The sequence below is a fragment of the Lynx canadensis genome, chromosome E1 (assembly GCF_007474595.2).
Source record: "Lynx canadensis isolate LIC74 chromosome E1, mLynCan4.pri.v2, whole genome shotgun sequence".
Lineage (NCBI taxonomy): Eukaryota > Metazoa > Chordata > Mammalia > Carnivora > Felidae > Lynx > Lynx canadensis.
In genome coordinates, this window is record NC_044316.2 from 26,800,497 (window position 1) to 26,820,182 (window position 19,686).

Genomic DNA, 19,686 nt, shown 5'->3' on the forward strand with positions numbered 1-19,686 from the left:
AGCCCAGAGCCTGACGCGGGGCTCGAACTCACGGACCGCGAGATCGTGACCTGGCTGAAGTCGGACGCTTAACCGACTGCGCCACCCAGGCGCCCAAAAGTCAGATTTATTGATCTTGAAAACACCACTAAATTAGATCTGAGGCATACAAGTACCTACTGTTTACAAACCTAAGGGATAATGGGTTTTACTCGAAAACATACCAATAACCCAATTATAACCTGAATTTTGAGAATACATGCAAGAACTAAAAGTTTTACCTGATAATCTTCTTCGGTAATAAAGAGGTTGTTCAGTGATTCATTCACAGACTTGTTGTTGTGGTTTTGAACTGAACGCAAATATGGTTTCACCAGTGGTAGCTGTTTAACCTTTAAAATAAGGAGTGTTTTTACAAACATAATACATCCTTCAAGTTCCACAGACAAAAGTTACCGATGTAAGTCTTAGCTCCCTACTATGAGGTTTTGAAGTTTTTAGAATTACCTTGCTGAAATAATTGACAGCACGAGTATGATCCAACCGTGGAGACAGCACCATCAGCAAATCATTTAACAACAGAGGCTTGAATTCTAGGTAGAACTGTATTGCTCTGTAGTATAGTTCCACATTGGCAACCTAAAGTGGGAAAAGTCCACATAGAAGTTGAGTTATTTACTAATGAGCTCCTTTTGAAGCTTGTATCTTCTGAAGAAGATACACACCTTGGTAATAATATCTTTGAACTGCCCTTCTTTCCATGCATCAGTTGGATGGTTCATCATAGTAATTATGGCATTATCATACTCTTCATACTTGTCATACAAAAACACCAATTCTGCCCAGAGATGAGCTTGTTCTGCAGCTCTAAGCACCTATGTAAGAGAGATTTAATTGCTTTAGATATGGGTCTGTAATTCTAGCTAAAGCTTAAAAAAGAAAAGAAAAAGAAAAAAACAGAGGAAGGAAAGTTTATTTGAGAGAAAGAGAGAGCATGCACACATGTGCACATGTTGCAAATGGGTGAGGGGTAGAGAAAGGGAGAGAGAATCCTAAGCAAGCTCCACACTGTCAGTGCAGAGCCTGAAGTGGGCCTAAACGCAAAAACCATGAGATCATGACATGAGCCGAAACGAAGAGTTGGGACGCTTAATCAACTGAGCCACCCAGGCAACCCATTAAAGTTTCAGTTATAGCTACAGAGCCACCTCACAATGTTAAAAGGCTAATTACCTTAGGAATATTCACTCTGGACCAGAACAGCTCCAGATGCTCCCTCATTTTCTGTGGCTTAAATTTAGAATATAGAATAGCTAATTCGGTAAACATTCCCATATGAGCTCGCTCAAGTCCCAGTGCTGCTTCCAACATGGTTATCAGTTCTTCAAAGTATCCTCGGTCCTGAATAAGGGAAATACGCAATTAAAGTTTAAGACTATCTGTGGCAATAGATCTCAACTAATAAAAGACTCTTGTTCATTACCTGATAGTAGTTGATAAGTTCCTCCAATTCATCTGCATGTACTACAATATGAAGCCCACACATTTGAGCTAGACGGAACTCCTTGCCATCTACACAGGCGAAGCAGACCTATAACAAAAATTTCAACTACATAAACTCAAATGTAAACATGGCTGGTTAATTCAATTAATCAGTTTAAAGAGATTTCTAAACATCTGAATTCTTCATTCAAACTGGTATTGAGATTACCTCTTTCCATGTTCGAGTACTATTAGCTTTCCTAGCTCCATCAACAGCTGCCTGATATTCACCCAGGTGAACGAGGGTAGATGCCAAGCGTCCAAAATTGGAGACATTGTTGTACAGTAATTTAGCAGCATCATACATTTTTTCATCATAACAACGATCACCAACCTGAAACAAACGCAAATAAACACAATCCATTTTTGGTAGGCCTAAACTCAATCCTCATTCCAAAGTCACAATTCAATTTAATACTGATAAACACTGTATTTCCTTTGGAATCATCAGTTGTGATGGGTTGATCCTACTAATAAAAAGTTGCTTAACAGTTGACTTCTACACTTTGAAAAAATCTGAACAGGAAACCCACTTGTTGGATATGAGCATTATTTGGCCCATTGATGAACTCTTCCAACTCTGCAAGGCGGTTTGTTTTAGCCAGTGCAAATATCAATTCTGTCTCCACATAGGATTCACGAGCCTTCTTACGGGCCATCTGCAAGTACTTCACTAGTTCTTCCCAGTTTCCTAGGTATAAAGAAGAAAATAAATCCAAACACTAATATCCTAACATTTTTCACTCAAGTAAATGAAAATTATTGTTAATTTCCTTTTTAAGGAACCAATATAGAAAATAACAAATCTAAACAATGAAATGCATCTAAAATGGCAAAATTCCTGTTCCGTTTCTGTATTATCACTGACCAAATGAACAGTTGAATTCCCCCTTTATTAATTACCCTTTTCCTTAAAGTTGTAAGATTAGAACTCGATCAGAATTTTGTGAGAATTTTTATCTTCCCTATGGACCTTTGTAAGTTCACAAAATGCAGCCTTTCTGTATGTGGACTAAGATGGAGTGCTAAATGTCTTCACAAGTAACCGTGCAATATCTAACTCCTATATAAATTCAGAACAGACCGATGTCCTAATGCTTAGGGCTAATCATAGCTTCAGTACATTTTCTGAGGTCACAAACACATAAAAGAAGTCATACCACTGGTGTTGGCAGCCTGAACAACTTCCATGTAGGATGAAGGATCATCCGCTTTGATGTAAGAATCAATGGCTTCTTTCACCATTCCTTTCTGCAACTGGGCTTTTGCAAGCTGACTCCAGACCGCTGGTTCATTGCAGCGTTCAGCAAACTCATATGCCCGGTCCAAGTTTCCAATATGTTCAATCAAGACCTAGGCAACAAATTTCTGAATTAGGGTTACAGTAGAATGAATCTGGCCACACAGCAATTACATGTAAATGGTTAGGATTTTATTGCTTTTTCTATTGCCCAAGCCATCAATTATGCCAGGCCTAACAAGCCTGTATAGCATACAATAATCAAGAGAAGGCAGTACCTTCAGTAAATCAACTTAGGCAATCTGAAGACCTACCTGCACTGCTGAAGTATTGACATCAAATTTCCGGAAAATGGCAAATGCTTCTTCAAACAACTCATTGCAGATTGCGATATTGGCAATATCTGGGGCATCATAATTATCCAGGCGGTTAATATACTCCATAACACGTGTACGGTCAGCCTTGATTGCAGTGAGGATGAGGAGGTTTTGCAAATTCCTTTTAAGGAAAAAAAAATTTTTGGATGTATTATTTCAAAAGCTTATTAGTCGGGGCGCCTGGGTGGCGCAGTCGGTTAAGCGTCCGACTTCAGCCAGGTCACGATCTCGCGGTCCGTGAGTTCGAGCCCCGCGTCAGGCTCTGGGCTGATGGCTCGGAGCCTGGAGCCTGTTTCCGATTCTGTGTCTCCCTCTCTCTCTGCCCCTCCCCCGTTCATGCTCTGTCTCTCTCTGTCCCAAAAATAAATAAACGTTGAAAAAAAAAAAAAAATTAAAAAAAACAAAACAAAACAAAACAAAAGCTTATTAGTCATAAAGAATAAACACTACAGCTATGAAGAGTTTTTTTTTGTCTCAATGGCAGGATGAGGAGTGTATGAGAAGAGTAATAATTCAGACAACATTCTCTAGTCTTTGTCTTTTTGTTCCTTCTCAAAACTGAAAAGCCACAATTTAAGACTGAATATAAGAGGGGGGTGCCTAGGTGGCTCAGCTGGTTAAGCATCTGACTCTTGGTTTGGGCTCAGATCATGACCTCACGATTAGCGAGTTCAAGCTCCTCCTCATGCCCCACGCTGATGGTGTAGAGCCTGCTTGGGATTCTCTCTCTCCCTCTCTCTCTGCCCCTCCCCTGCTCGCTTTCTCTCACTCTCTCTCAAAATACATTAAAAAAAAAAGACTGAATATAAAGAGCCAATGGACCCTTCTTATAGCATACCTGTGTTCACTGAATACAGAGTTATCAAGGACAATTTTCTCCAGCAGTTCAATGAGTTCATTAGGAAGGTCTGCAGTCATAAAAGCCTTGACAGTTACTGACACTTCTTCAGGGTCCTGAGTTTCAGACAAGGCTGTCTGTACAACCTATAGAATACATATAGAGTTAAGTACTAAAAATCAGGGTGGTTATGAAGACATTATCTAATGAGAATAATCTGGCATAGGAAAAATACCTTTACATTTACCACACAAAGGTGTTTTCTACACAAATCCACATATACCCATATCATCCACATATACCCATTCTTCTGAAAAAAATCACCCTAATTACATAATTTCTATCTTTTTTTCCTGATTAAAACATTATCCACAATAACCACTCCTCATTATCACTTTAATGACTACATATGATTCAACTACATAGATGTGGCAATACAGACTAAGTAATTCCTCCATGTTTTGATAGTTATATGGCTCCCAGATTCTTTAATAGGAAGCTTTGTATCTAACATGGGAGTTTTCCTTAGAAATGCTTCCTAGGAGAGGAATGAAGAATTAACAGCTTTTGATTTATTCTCTTCCATATTTATACTTCAACCAGGAGAATTTAAGAACCATTGTAACAACATTCAATTTTTACTTTTTAAAAAAATTTTTCATGGTTTTAAAAAATGTTTTCAATTTACAATGTGTGTAAATTTATATATATATAAACATATGTATATGTATTAGTATAATTTTATTTCATTCTTTTTTACAGTCTTCTCTTACAGTAAAATATGATCCATTTAAGTACATATGGGTATACAATGACAGGAATGGTTTTATTTGTAGTTAAAAAGATGAGACTTAAGGGGTGCCTGGATGGTTCAGTTGGTTAAGTGTCCTGACTCTTGGTTTCAGCTCAAGTCATGATTCCACAGTTTGCAAGTTCCAGCCCCTCATCAGACTCTGCTGACAAGTGTTGAACCCGCTTGGGATTTCTCTCTCCCTCTTCTCTCTGCCCCTTCCCTCACTTGCATGCACTCTCTCTCAAAAAATAAATATTTAAAAAAAAGAACCTTAAATACATTTGCCAATTTTACCTGGTCAATAAGGGGTCTCCTGTAAGGATTACTTTCCAGCAGCACACTACCCCATAATTCTGGATCCTTTCGGCGTACCAAATAGCGGGAAAGACTTTTGAAGAGGGAATTCTCATTGCAAACCTAAGTAAGATATTAACGGGTTAGTTTCAAGGTAAAAAGTAAAGACTTCTTATAGACTACTTTAAAGGTTATTTCCTTTATATACATACACACTTTTTATTGTTTCATTGTGAAAAAATCCATTACTTTTACATATAAACCTGAATAAGTCACAACCAAGTTGTTATTAAAATTCAATATGTAATCCTATACTAAAAGGAAAAAAATGTTATAAAATGTCACTGACTGGGTCAATGACAAAACTAGACTAAAACAGGTATTAAAGTATTCTATCAGTGTCAAAATAACTAAAGTTGGTATCTACAGTGTGGTTATGAAACAGAATTCCTTACTCTTAGGATTATACACTGAAGAGGTATGCAACTTACTCTCCTATGTGCACACATATACATATGTATGGTGTGTATGTGTGTTTATGTATGAGACAATGTATGAAACACAGTGAGAAAACTACTGGATTAAAATGTTAATAAGTGAAGATAGACTTAATTTGTTATTTTGGCCACTTTAAATTCACAATTATTGTCAAATAAAGTTTTTTAAAAAAGCACTCATCTACAAGAAATGCTCTGTATTACCTAAAGCCACTGTTAAACTCAAAATTCACTAATTTAACATTATGCAACAGGTTTTAAAAAATGCAGCCTTCTCTCTGTACACATTCAGCTATTAGTACTCACATTAATAAGTTCCAGATCACACTGGCCACGTTCATAAGCAACACAAGCCAAATGTGGATCTCTCTTCTCACAATACTTTCCAACAACACGACTGTCATAATAAGGATTTTCACGAAGAAATCTCTCTGGGTTGTTATTACTGTCTATGTAGATTTTGGCTAATGCGTTGTGAGTAGCAGGCTCCTCACAGCCCTCATGAATTCTGGCCTCTAGCCAAGGCAGAAGCAGTTTCAATCTAGTATTAAAAAAAAACACACACACACACACACACACACATACACACAAAACCACACATGCTGTATTATAAAAAAAACAAAAAACACACAACTCTTGACATGCTAAATACAGAAGTACCTTATATGGTATATAATGTTTTCCCATAAATGATTTTGAATTCTCAAAAATTCCAACCAACTGGGAAATTAAGATTCAGAGATGATTAAATGATTTGCCCATTACACAGAAGATAGCCTTAGAGTCTCCTAGACCTATCTGCCACATTATCTAGATAGAATATAGAAAGAAGAGATTTACAGATTCATGTTGTTCTTTCTTATACTGGACAAAATATCTACATATTTGGAAGAAGAGTATGTGGTATGAGAAAAAAGGCCAGACTACCTAAGGTTTCTTATAATTTTAACACAATTAACAGACATTACCTATAGCCACAGGGGTCAGTATCCTAAATACACAATGGGAAAAAAATCTGGTAGCATTAGAAACTCTAGGTTTAAAAAAAAAAAAAAAAAAGAAACTCGAGGTTTAATAATACTGCCAGTCATATGATCACTCCACCAAGTATCATGGTTTCACTACACTGTAGCTTATGTTTCAATGGTCCTGATGACTAACACTCTTTTGACCATGGTTAAGTATTACAAGCACCCAGAGGAAAAACAGTAGGCCATATTTTGGCTACCAAATTCATGTAGTTATTTTGAATACACTCCCATTAGGGTAAAGACACAACTTTTGTATTAAGGCAAAAATTCAAGATCCTATAAACACATGCAATCCAAGCAGATATGCCATGGCAATCGAAAGAATATAGATTAGCTAAGGCACATTTAGACTAGAGACTCAGGTGTGAATCTAGTTTATCACAATATAACTTGTAACTTAAAGACCAAATTGTCTAGCTGTAACTATCTGGCTATTGGCTTAGAATACACAACAAACAAGATTGTTTTCAGGTATTAAGATTTAAGAGTCAACTGAAACCTCCTTCTAATTATTAAATTGTTATGACCTATAATCAGTTCAAATTAGGTTCAAGCTTTTAAAATCAGTATTCTAGATCTCCATTGTACTTAAGTACAGAATTTTTCTATGTTCGTAATATTCAAATACAAATTCTATGAATACCATTATTAGGACACCTATACCAACCCCGGTTAAAATTAAATCCCATAGGGTTTCTCGTTATCTTTCAAAGCCAGAGTAATTTCCCACTATTATACCAACCCGCCAATCTCATTTACACTATCCACACTTTCTAAACATACTAGTTCATCAAAATGTCCCAGCTAAAAAAAAAGACTTCATGGTACAATAAATTTTTAGAAAAAAATTTTAGAAATTTCCTCTATTGGAAATTCAGAATTCATATTATCACATTAAGGTTCAAATTAAAAATCAGTTTAACCCCAGAGTTATGCAGGAACCCTTTTCTCTCATTATACTTGAGAAAAATTAATCAGAGAAGAATCAGTTACTAAAATAGTGGTACTGTAACTAAGTAAAAAGAGGCTTTTACATAGTTTACATTAAAAACAGTCAAATCACACAGCCGTAATTAAAAACATGCAAATAATGTCTATATGACAAAGCTGTAATGTTTTAGAAAACAGATTTCTTTCAGCACCTACAGCTAACTTATCACTTCTAAATTAGATGTCTCCAGGGAATCATGATCCACATTTTGTTAAACAGCTTTTAGGCAAATGACATGTTGTATTTTTATCCATTACCAAGCTAAGAGAGACTGATTTATCCCAGTTATATAGGTCAAAATGGTACCACACCTGTTTCTTTTTTCAACCTCAGCTACAAGCTCATCAGTAGAGAATTGACCTCTTACAACAAGAATCAAATTTTTAATGACATCTTCAGAGCAATCAACATCAAGCAATCCTCCAATAACCACAGGAAGTCGACTCGGATTCACCTATGGTTAAAAAAAAAATGTCGTTATCTTTAATAAGCAAAGAAAGCGTAAAGAAGTTTTAAAAAAATTAAACTCATTTCCCTTTTTTAGCTCAGTTTTAAAATTCAGTAATAAACCGAGAGTTTAAATTTGCAAGTAGACAGGAAAAGTTAGCAGGAAGTGTGGCTTGGTTAAATAATTACCTCAGCATCGCTCCACATAAATTAAGTAAGTCCAAAGAAGCTACAGTCACAGAATGTGTACAGAAGACTAATTTAAAGGCCTCCATTACAGCAGAACTGCCTTTCGATTTCTGGAGTTAGAAGGTAAAGTTTCTAAGATCAGTATTTAAGATGGTTTTACTGTGCTTTCAAAGTCTACAGCTTCCACACAAACACCTCAGGGGTTAGGTCACCAAGTAAGTTGTGTGTAGGTGTCACCCAACTTTTTCATCTATAGCAGTTTGTTCTGGTTTACATACTTACACCTGAATGTAAAATTCTAATCTAAATAAGGATTCCCCTTTTTCTGAAGGGGAAAAAAAAACGTTGAAAGCCACTGTAGCAGACCACTCCCATTATGTACAGAGTTTCAGAAAGATATGAAGATTTCCATAGTGTGAGAAGTACAATCTACAATATGGTACTTTTAAGTATTACTTACCTTCTGTACGTATATCTCTATATACTTTTGAAGATTATTTCTATATAAATAGAGCACCAAATCATGAACAAAGTCAAACCGATCACATACAATGATAAGTGGTAATTGATCTGTTAGCTTCGCTTCCTGAAAAAAGAACAACAAAAAAAAAGCCATAATTGTCTCCTTCTGTGAGCTTTCGAATTTATGTAAAATAGGGGAATCTATTCTACACTGGTGGGAGAGGCTCACATAAAGGTCCTTTCCACATATACCATTTACCAAAAAAAAGTAACAAATTAAGATTTGTGAGCCACCAGTGGCATTCAGGATAGAAAACCATCACACTGGGGACTTTAACAGTAACATTTCAACTGAATTGAGTGTTGATTTAAGAATTACAGTCACATTGTCAAAACGGCAAAAATGGCTCATAGTTGTTTCAAACTAATGATTTTTTACCCCTCCCAAATTCCAATCTATATGGCTAGCCCCTAACACTATTACGATAAAGCCTACAAGGAGCAGCATAATGGTGACAGCCACGAATATACCACATGCTGCTGTGGTAAGAAAAAGGTTAAAAAAAGAAAAAAGCACATAAAGAAAAGACATCTTTAAATTACCAGTTGCTTTTACCATTACAAATACCAAGCTATAATCCTACTTACAGATTTACACAGATGTTACAGACAGGTAGATAAGACCTACACTGGGCATTTACCTGATACATGTCCTGTTACATTCCACAGACATAAGGTACAGCACAAAAAACAACAGTTTCCATCAGGAATTCATTTATACAAAGTAAAACATTCCTCAATAAATGATTCCTCTATGACAGTCTACTAAGCAAGGAGAACTAAGCAGGATAGGACTTTCCCCAATGGACAGCCACTAAGAACATTTGCAATGTTACAAAAAAATGGTTCCTAAGTTTAGCACATATCACTCATCCAATTATTAGTAACTGAAAATTAGCCTATGAAGTGATCAGGGTGTAACACCAAACTAAATCTAGGAGTCAGGAGAAATCCTGGAATAAAAAAATCAAAATGGCTGTAAATCTGAAGTGGAAGTCCAGCTGCAGATTTTTCACATTAAGGAAAGTCTAAAGCATGTGTTGTTATTTATTTAGCACCATGGAAACTCTCTACTAATAGCTGCTAGAATCATTTCTAGACAAAATGCTGGATCTACCTATCCAAAAGATTTCAGTTGGCCAAGTTCTTCCTACTAAATGAACATCAAAAAGTGGATCAACACACTAGTCCTCTTTACTCTCTTTAATAACCACATAAAATATTATAGACTTTATTTTACCACTTAGGAAATACACTTGGAAGTATGTAAGATTACTTAGATGTTCTATTCTCATGCATGAGTGTTTAAAATTTCTGCTGGCAAAGACAATTTAAGATTGAAAAAGTAGATAAAAACTAGTATTTTTTTGATTGCCTAAATTTGCAATCTTATTTTTTCTCCTTTTTATCCTTTTAATCCTTTATCCTATCCATGATAGGATATCCTTTTATCCTATCATGTATGATTTCATACATGACAGTGATGCTATTAATATTTTTAATTATTTACTAAAATAAAAGGCTACCCATTAGCAATTATGATTAAAGATTTTAAGATCAAAACTGAAATTATATAAACACATTCAGAGGTTTTCTTAAACATTAAGTTATTCACTTAACTAATATTTACTGAGTACCTCCATACCAGACACTGTTCTTATGCACTGCAGCATTCCCTCAAGGAACTTATGTTCTAAGGGGGGAAAAACAATGTCTTACAGTGTTAAATGTTCTAAAGAAAAATAAAGCAGGATATGGGGGAGGGCAGGATGGAATAGGGATAGGTTTTATTCTAAGAAGGGTAAGCTGAGACATCATCCGTTCTCATGACATTTCATCAGAAATCTGAACGAAGGTAAAAGATCCTGGTCATGAAGATTTGAAGGGGAAAAAAAAAAGTAGAAAGGGCACAAGCAAAGGTCCTGAGGCAGGAGAGGCAGGAAGGTGCAGGAATAACAAGCAGGCAAGTATGGTTTAAGTACAACCAGAAAAGAAAAAGGATAAAAAATAAGATCAAAGGCAGCAGGAAGCACATCATGGGTCTGAAGAACAGTTCCATGCTTTCTACAGACAGCCACAGTTCCACAGGGTTAATGCGTGAGTCAGATGATGCTAATGATATCATTTCATCCTGGCTCACAAGCTACTTTAAAGAGAAGTCATAATCTACCAATCTCTGTATTCCTGGTGGCTAACATGCAATTGGCACTTCAATGTTCAAGATTACTTTTCTTACCACAGTTTACTTATACCACCAATTCTCATATAGCTAACACCTCCAAACTGAAGTTTAATGACAGTGGTGATGAGATGCAGCATTGTAGCTACGCTATACAGGTCAATAAAGTGAGTAAAGGGCCTAGTATGTTCATTCTTACCGCTGAGGTGAAAGGTTGAAAACAACAGTAGCATCTTAGTACTGAGCTTCCATCTCAGACTGAAGATAAGACACGAGGTTTACATCTAACTTAGGCTGAAATTAAAATTCCTTCACAAAGTCAGGAATAACTTAAAACCAAAAAGAAAACCTGCCTGATAGAAAGAGAGCATATGTAGGCTGATTCTACCTTATTTTCAGGCCCACCAATACAGTATATTAACAAGAGTTATCACTTGAACACCTATGGCATGCAAGGTACTTGAGTTGATCAACACAGCTTCTGGTTGGAGAAACCAAGACTAAGGCATACTAGTTAATTTGCCTGAGATAACAGACAGATACTGAATAACAGCCAATAACAGAAATAGAATTTGAACCAGGTCTGATTAGTTTAAAAGCCCAAAATCCATATGCATTTCCCTACTCTACCAGATCTGCACCTAATTCATAGTGTGATGTATGGAAGGGGAGTCCTCTCTCATTACATCTCAGGGGGGCTAAGCAACCTATGACTGCACCATGCTAGAATCCAGAAGATCTTTTTTTTTTTTCTTAAGTTTAAGATAATTAAGTGAAAAAGTTAATTTAGTCTCGTTTTGCACATAAATGACTCAAAAATACAAAACACAATTCTAAAGAAATGACAACTGAAGCTTAACAGTCAAGAGCTTCCTAACAATAAAAAAGATAGTGTAAGAGTCTGGTAGTATTTTTAAAAAAAGGAAACAGTGCCAATACTCAAAGGAGGAAGTGAACTATTGTCATGGATACTCTAGTCAAGCATGAAGTATCAAATACTTCTCCTTTGGAGGGCTTTTTGACACCAGAAAGACATGGATTCAAATACATCAGACTGGCCAGCCTACTCAGGATACTCATGATGACCAAGATATTATAAAGTTATACTCTGGGGGAGTGTTTATCTTTTAATCTAAACTATGGGGCAACTTCTACATTTTAACTACTACATTACACGAAAACCTCTAAGAGTTTAGCTATTTAATCTAGAACCCAGTAGTGATTCTTCAAAGGAGCAGTTAATAAAACTATAGATTATCCAAAATAACAGTGTAGGAATAGGAAAAGCCTATGTTTTTTACTGAATTACAAAATAAACATTTTGGTTTTAGTTTCAAGGTAAAATGCTTCCAAAAGGCACAAAATACTTAAGAATTTTATACATAGTTTCTGGAATCATTCCATATAATTCAAATACGAAATATATAAATACATATATTTTAAAGGGGTAATCTGAGTGTTCCATAGTCTACCTGATTTTTATCGACAAATGCCAATTCTGAAGTTTTATTTTTTTCACAATGGAACTAGTGGGTATAAATAAAGTTAAGTAAACATTAAACAAATTCAGGTGCCCTTAAGTATGTTTTAAAGAGCTAAAGATCTTTTAACCATTACTCTTCACTCCAACACAAGCAGTTCTTACTTCTCTATAACTAGTGCCACGGAGTGAGGGTTTTTTCTGTTTGATCTTACCTTCAGTTTAATGAACTATATATAATTAACACTCAGTTTCTAGAGAAAAGCTAATTTGATAAGAGGTAAACTGATGTTTCTCAGATAACAGAATGCTTTGTATATAATAGAGGCTCCTGAAAAGGACACTGAGGGCAAGCTGATCTTAATCTTCAAAAGGAGCATACATGAAATTCTAAAATGACATGGAGAATCTCCAACCACTTTTCAAAACTGAAATAAAAGAAAGGAAATTCCTTTGACATAGTGCTATTTTTTTTCTTCTTTTAAAGAGATGGTCATTCTTTTTTTCTTTTTTAAGAGCTCGTCATTCTTAGGTATTATTTACCAATTTCCCTCCTTATTTCAGAGGAAACCACAGAGTATCACATTTGGAAGAAATAATTCAGCACAAAATACAAGAATGTTAAAAATTTCCCCATTTAGGGAAAAAAAGATATTTTCAAACTATGATGAAACCCATGTAGAACTGTTGATTGTCAATCCAACCAGAAAGTGCATTACTCAAAACCACTTACCTTGAGAAAATTCTTGACTCGCTCAGGATCATAGCAGTTGCTTTCTCTGCAGATTCTTTCTACTTCTTTGATCTGCCCAGTCTTGCAAGCTGCCTGAATATACTTAAAGTGCACATCTGGGTCCTGACTAAAGTTAACAATGGATCCCAGAAAATAAAAGAGACCTTAAAGAGACAAATAACTGAAATTAAGGATACATACACCTCTGAGAATGATAGAACTGAAAAATATTTAAGCAATTAAAAATACTATGACAATTATACCTCAGTTTAAAAAGTTATGTTGAATAAGCCCCCCCCCCCAAAAACTGGTTGCTCAAAACGCTCAATTAAGAATACTAATTAATCTAGTAATCAGTTCAATAAATGGACTTACACTTTAATCCCTACAGAACAATTCAATGTCTTCTAGTAGCTGAGAAATAGGGGGACAGCTACTTAGTATGAAAGTTAATAATCACACCATATTCCCTGTGAGAAATTTTAAATGTCCCCTATAGCAGGTTTTTCCTATATGTAGTTAATAGGAAAAACACAAAAGCAGTTTGAAAAGAATTTAATACAGTGCTGTCCAACAGAACATTCTGCAATGATGAAAATGTTCTAGATCTGCACTGTCCAACATGGGAGCTGCTAACCACATACAGCTATTAAGCACCTGAAATGTGGCTACTGTAACTAAAGACCTAAAATTTTAATTGTATTCAATTTTAATTACTTTATGTGGCTACACATGGCTATTAGACACTGTACTTGAATGAACAAAATCAATTTAGTGCATAGTTAACATACAGAAAGAGAAAACTAGTAGAAATCTCTCATTCCTTCTATTGAGAACAGTTATGACAAAAAGAAGGAAAAAAAAGGTAATAAACCCAAGAGTAACCCAACAGTGATTTAGTACTTGGTACAGCAGTGATTCTCAAATGAGGTGATTTCCTTCCCAGAAGACAGACATTTGGCAATGTGTGAAGACACTTTTAGTGGCCACAACTGGTGCAGCTGATGCTACTAGCATCTACCGGGCAGAAGCCAGGGATGCTACTGAATATCCTGCATGCACATGACAACCCACCCCCGAAATAAATTATCCAGCCTAAATTAACTATAGTGCAAAGATGGAGAAAACCCACTATATAGTGACAAGTTACAAAATGTCCTTGGCTAGAAACATTTGCCACTGTAAGATTCAGACAACATAAGCATGAAATCTTATTATACCTCACCATTCGTATTTTTATTTTATACAATTCTGACAAAGCTACTACATATATTTGGGTCTTAAAATTCTGCCTTTAATTCACCTCTAAAATATCCAAGCAGACAGTCTCGTTCACTGCACATCCCCAGAACTTGGCACAAAAGAGTTGACATTTATTAAATAAAACTCAAAACTATCCCATAAAACTGATCTTGTAGAAAGAATTTCCAACAGCCCACGACTGTAACAAAACCCCCTCTTGGCTATCTTAATTTAAAACAATTCAGAAACTCTTAATTACCTTCAAAACTCTTGAAAGATTCAAAAAGTTCAATCAGAGATTGAGTTGACAGTTGTTCGTGATACTTGGAAGCCACTTGAACACAGATCTGCAGATTCTGACGAATATTGGCAGACAGCATGGCCCTGAGGCATTCTAGGGAGTCTTCTACTGATAAGGACCCAAAGTAATTCACTAACCACTAGAGGACAAAATAAACACACAGGCAGGTAGGTAGGGAGGCAGGCAGGTAGGTAGGTAGGTAGGTAGGTAGGTAGGTAAGTAAGTAAGTAAGTAAGTAAGTAAGTAAATAAATAAATAAATAAATAAATAAATAAAATAACATTGAACCTAATGGTGGAATGAAATTACTATTATTCAGTGCTACAAACAAATTTTCAATAAACCAGTTAATCATAATAGCTTCTGTTAGGTAAGACTGTAATACCTCAGGGTTAAGAAGATGGGTGTGAACAACTGCACGCTTTATGTCATATAAATCAGTGAAGTGTTCTAATGCACGCTGCAGTAGACCAGCCTTTTCACACAGCTGAGCAATATGAGCCCGGTCATAATGTGTAAACATCTGATTCCCTAGAATAGCATCTGCAACCTATAAAAACACAAATAGGACAAATTTATTTTATACCCCATTTATATTAATTCTATACCTAGATTATACATGAAGATTCAGTAGTCAATTAATAAAGGAGAGAGTACAAAGGCAACTCAGTAGCTTCAAATAACTTAATCTAAGCAGCTCTAATTAACTACTAAAACAATGTTGGAAACATGCCTAAAAAAAACAGGAAAAAACATACCTGAGGTGCATGCATAAGGTTCATCTCAAGCAACCGTGTCTGTAAAGGACCTTCAGATGGGCGATTATTCTTCAGGGCATCAAGCAAGAATGCAGTACACTGCTGAATTAGATTGTATTCCATAAAGACATCCACAATCTGGAAAAAAAAGGATTTAGAGGAAATATACATGTTTAAAGCGTGCTCTAGGATACTGTTGACAATACATAAATGAAATCTCTTACTTTACATATAAAAAATTGCCAGACCAAATCCCAGATTTAAATATTATTTATACAATATCACTTCACAATTTAAGAATAAATTTTTGTCATCTGCAGTTATTTTTAGTTCTGGTAAAAACAAAGTATTTTAAGATACTATATAATAGCACAATATAATCAAAACAATAGCTTCAAAATTGTAATGAAATATTTAAAATACAAAATATGAAGGAATCTGTGACTCCCACCTCCTCTATGCATCTCTTCCCTCATCCAACAGTAGCAACCATCCTTTGTGTTTTATTATTCCCATGTATTTTTCATATTTTTAATACATACATCTCTAAACAAGATGGTGTTTGTTTTGCACATTTTTTAAATTTTTGAGAGAGAGCAAGAGCACATGTGTGTGAGCAGGGAAGAGGGACGAGAGAGGGAGAGAGAAAAAGAATCCCAAACAAGCTCTGTGCCTAGCCTGGAGCTCAATCCCAGGATTCTGGGATAAAGACCTGAGCTGAAATCAAAAGTTGAATGCTCAACCTACCGAGCCACCCAGGTGCCCCTGTTTTGCATGTTTTAAAACTGTATATAGGTGGTATCTTCCCGTCCAGTCTTCTGCAACTTTTGTTTTTGTATTTTGTAATAAGACACTTGAGGTTTATGCATGTAGATGAACACACTCTAGTTTCTACAAATTGAAAGGTTAATAACCCATTTTTCTCCAAAGCTGTTTAAACCCAGATCCCTCCATTCCCTATTTAAATCTTACCTTCTACAGAATGCATTTTAATGCCTTACCTGTGTGATATCAGCAAGTGGTTCTTCATCCTGAACTAACATTTGAGCAAACTGCTGTCCCTGATCTGGACTGATACGCATGACATTTCTCAGCAAAAATATCCAGTCTGGAGTATATCCAACCTACAAATAGAAAAAAAATTTGCAACTTTGATGCAAAGTTTCATGTTTATATCATTTAAAGGCTTTTTCTACAACAGAATTTTGCTAATATAGAACTACTGGTGAAAGTACAAACTCAGTTTTAACTTAACATGCTAACTGACTCTGGTTTGTTTATATTAGGCAAAGAGACACCTTGGTGGTAAACGTACCTGAATGAATAGCTATAAATTTTTATAACTGACTTAGTTTCAATGAATGACCATTTCGAAGTTTGTTCTAACAGGTAACAGGCCCCTGACATGTTAAATTCTGAGAAGCCAAGCAAGAGTGCCTCCATTTTTTTTTAAATCTTTTTTTTTTTTTTTTTAAAGTAATCTCTCCACCCAACATGGGGCTTGAACTCACAACCCCTCGATCAGCCCTACATGCCTGCTTACTACGCCAGCCAGGTGCCCCAGTGTCTCCATCTCTGAATAAGCATAATTCTGTATATGAGAACTAAAATAGAATGTTTATACTTCTTCAAGTAATTCTAAATTTAAAGAAATTCACTATTAAAGTCACTGACAGTTCCTATAGGCTAATTTCTCAATGTTTTGACAAAGTTATATTGAGAATCTGTTTCATTGAACTCACTTTTTTAGCATATAAAACAATCTTCTGGACTTGACCTGTTTCTGCAAAGCACTGAATTACTTTATTTGGGACGTTAGCCCTCAGGTACACACTAAGTGCCAAGGTAGGGTCCACAGATTTCACAAGATCACCCAGTTCTTCAGAACATTCCAGCTGTCCAAAGGAAAAAGAGATTGTTTAGTAATCCATGAGCTATTTTATAAATGAATAGTTGATATCACTTCCACTATAAATTAAAACTAATATGACAGGCACTTACTCAATTATCCCAGAATATATTATAAATATGCAAGCGTTGTGGTTAGTAAAGACTCTTGATCTTGTATTCACAAGACTGTCTCAGGAGAATTCTCCACACATCCTACTTAAGGATAAAAAGGCCACCAGGACTTCATGCATAAAGATGTTACAACTACTTTGCTAGGAAGGTAAGTATTTAAAAGCAGAATCCTGTATTTCTATTAAGAATACTGTATTCACATATCAGACCCACATGGTCCCAATTTTCCAAAAATAATGCAACTTTCAATGTAATGTAACCAAATGAAAATTTAGTATTTAAAAGCCAGATGAGGCTTATCATAAGGACCCTTCTTAAAATTATGATGTAATCTGTATGTCTAAAGGATCTAAGCTCCATTATCATTTTGACTTTCGGATTGAAGGTTGTAAAGCAGGATATACAAATTTTACAAGGTCAAAGAGATAAAAACTATAGAATTTTGGGGTGGTATACAAGCAGATACCCTCCTCTGTGCTATTCAAAGCTGAGTCAGTCAGCTGCCCAATCTGGAAAACAGTTTCCCTAAGAGTTTTGCCTTATATACCAGAGTTGATTTTCTACTTTTAATAGTAATGTTAGAGAACAGCGTTATCACTGACAAGTAAGTTCTACCAGAGCCTATACCTCTTAACTGTATGTGCTAACTAATGTAGAGTTGATCAGTGTCCCTTTTACCATAAATGGATCCCATAGGACCATTCACAAAAAAGGTAATGATACACAAAAAAAGCTTTCATAAGGCTGTAGAGGTCAACTCAGTTACTTTGGTTGTTCCCATCCTCCTCCCTTATCTGAAACAACTAGGACGCATCTCAAATACTTGCTAGTGTGGCTAGTAACTATTCTTCAGCACAGACTCCTGTCCAAGCATCCCAACTCTGAAGTACTATTCTCTAGTATCCTGTAAGACTGCCAGAAGCTGGGTCAAGAAACAAGGGCTAAGAATCACTAATGTAAAAATATTATCAAATACACTAAAACTGAAAGGTGTAATAACATTAAAAGTTATTCATTACTCAAGAGTACTTTAAACAGTACCACCTTAGTTCTCAACAGTGGCATAAGAGAGAACAATTCAATAATGCTACTTTGTGGAAAAGGCTTTTTATGGTGGTTATGAAAGGAATAATGCCACCAATGCAACATTTAAATTTGTTAGTTGCCTTACAAGTAAGCAATAGTTCCCATAATGTGCTTTAGGAAACAGCACTATTAGATGCTCTGTGTAAAAAGAAATTAGTAAGTACTGAGTAAATATAAAAAGCATAGGGAAATCCTATAGTAAAGAAAGCTGGTCAACAACAGATTTTAAAGGTTCACATTTTTAAAAATTTCAAGAAACTAGTTAAATGTTTTCCCATATAATGCAAATTAACTTTATGTGAAATCACTTTGGGAATCTCTATCACTGCTAATTAGACAGGCCTGATGTCTTCATATCAATGATCCAACATTTTACATGTTTCCCTTGTACATCCAAACATGGTTACAAGCAGCAAATATGACAATTTTGATGATACTTGGGAAGTTTAAAAAACATATATATATATATAATATATATATGGCATTTATATGGTTAAAATTACTGTGCTTATCAAGCGTGGAATGTGAAAGACAAGAATATATTCTTATATTCAAATGAGTGTTACCCATGTTGACAAATATGAATGTATACTGAAATAGGCCTTTCTCACTACACTTTTCCTAAAGCAAAAGGATAGCAATTTGTTTCCAGGTTAGTAGTTTTAAGCACCAAGCAAGAATCCTGGATTCCATTTAAAAAACTGAAAATACCCTATCTCAACATGCCACAAAAAACGTTATTTTCAAAAGGTAGTTAAGTTTATGCATCTCATGCAATGTCTGTCCTTGTTCTATTCCTGCAAGCAGTAAATAGTGGACATTTTGGTGCAGCCTAAATGTTTTTAACTGGCTACCGTGGTATTTAATGCAATCAAAGCAAAAATATGTTAACGTAAGTTAATGTACCTTATCTTCTTTTAACCATTTCTCCAAAAGCTGTTTCCGTCCTTGCTGAAGTACAGGCCTACATAGTTCTAAGGATTCATATTTGTTTAGTTGGCCCTGGTCCAAGAGAATTCCAAAGTACTGAAGTAGAGGAGAAGTTTGACCTGGCTGGGCTGGGACACTCTGGAACCGACGGATAGTGTCTGGAGTACGAAGGATTCCCTTTAAGAAAGAGAAATGTTAAAGACTCCTCTTAATAG

General features: G+C 35.5%; 1 protein-coding gene across 2 annotated transcripts in view; it reads right to left on the reverse strand.

Annotated features, from left to right (window-relative positions):
• Positions 1–19,686, reverse strand: part of CLTC (clathrin heavy chain) — a 67,236-nt gene that overhangs the window by 10,205 nt on the left and 37,345 nt on the right. For both annotated transcript variants that reach the window (XM_030296101.1, XM_030296102.1), the window contains exons 8-28: positions 19,448–19,648; positions 17,176–17,328; positions 16,435–16,557; positions 15,434–15,571; positions 15,061–15,225; positions 14,634–14,814; positions 13,133–13,296; positions 8,679–8,804; positions 7,894–8,036; positions 5,867–6,101; positions 5,064–5,186; positions 3,977–4,122; positions 3,076–3,259; positions 2,682–2,874; positions 2,055–2,212; positions 1,691–1,855; positions 1,463–1,570; positions 1,213–1,380; positions 705–854; positions 487–618; positions 261–371 (exon numbers count right to left, since the gene is read on the reverse strand). In XM_030296101.1, coding sequence (XP_030151961.1) covers positions 261–371; positions 487–618; positions 705–854; positions 1,213–1,380; positions 1,463–1,570; positions 1,691–1,855; positions 2,055–2,212; positions 2,682–2,874; positions 3,076–3,259; positions 3,977–4,122; positions 5,064–5,186; positions 5,867–6,101; positions 7,894–8,036; positions 8,679–8,804; positions 13,133–13,296; positions 14,634–14,814; positions 15,061–15,225; positions 15,434–15,571; positions 16,435–16,557; positions 17,176–17,328; positions 19,448–19,648 — 3,267 coding nt within the window. The remainder of the gene's footprint in view (positions 1–260; positions 372–486; positions 619–704; positions 855–1,212; positions 1,381–1,462; positions 1,571–1,690; positions 1,856–2,054; positions 2,213–2,681; positions 2,875–3,075; positions 3,260–3,976; positions 4,123–5,063; positions 5,187–5,866; positions 6,102–7,893; positions 8,037–8,678; positions 8,805–13,132; positions 13,297–14,633; positions 14,815–15,060; positions 15,226–15,433; positions 15,572–16,434; positions 16,558–17,175; positions 17,329–19,447; positions 19,649–19,686) is intronic.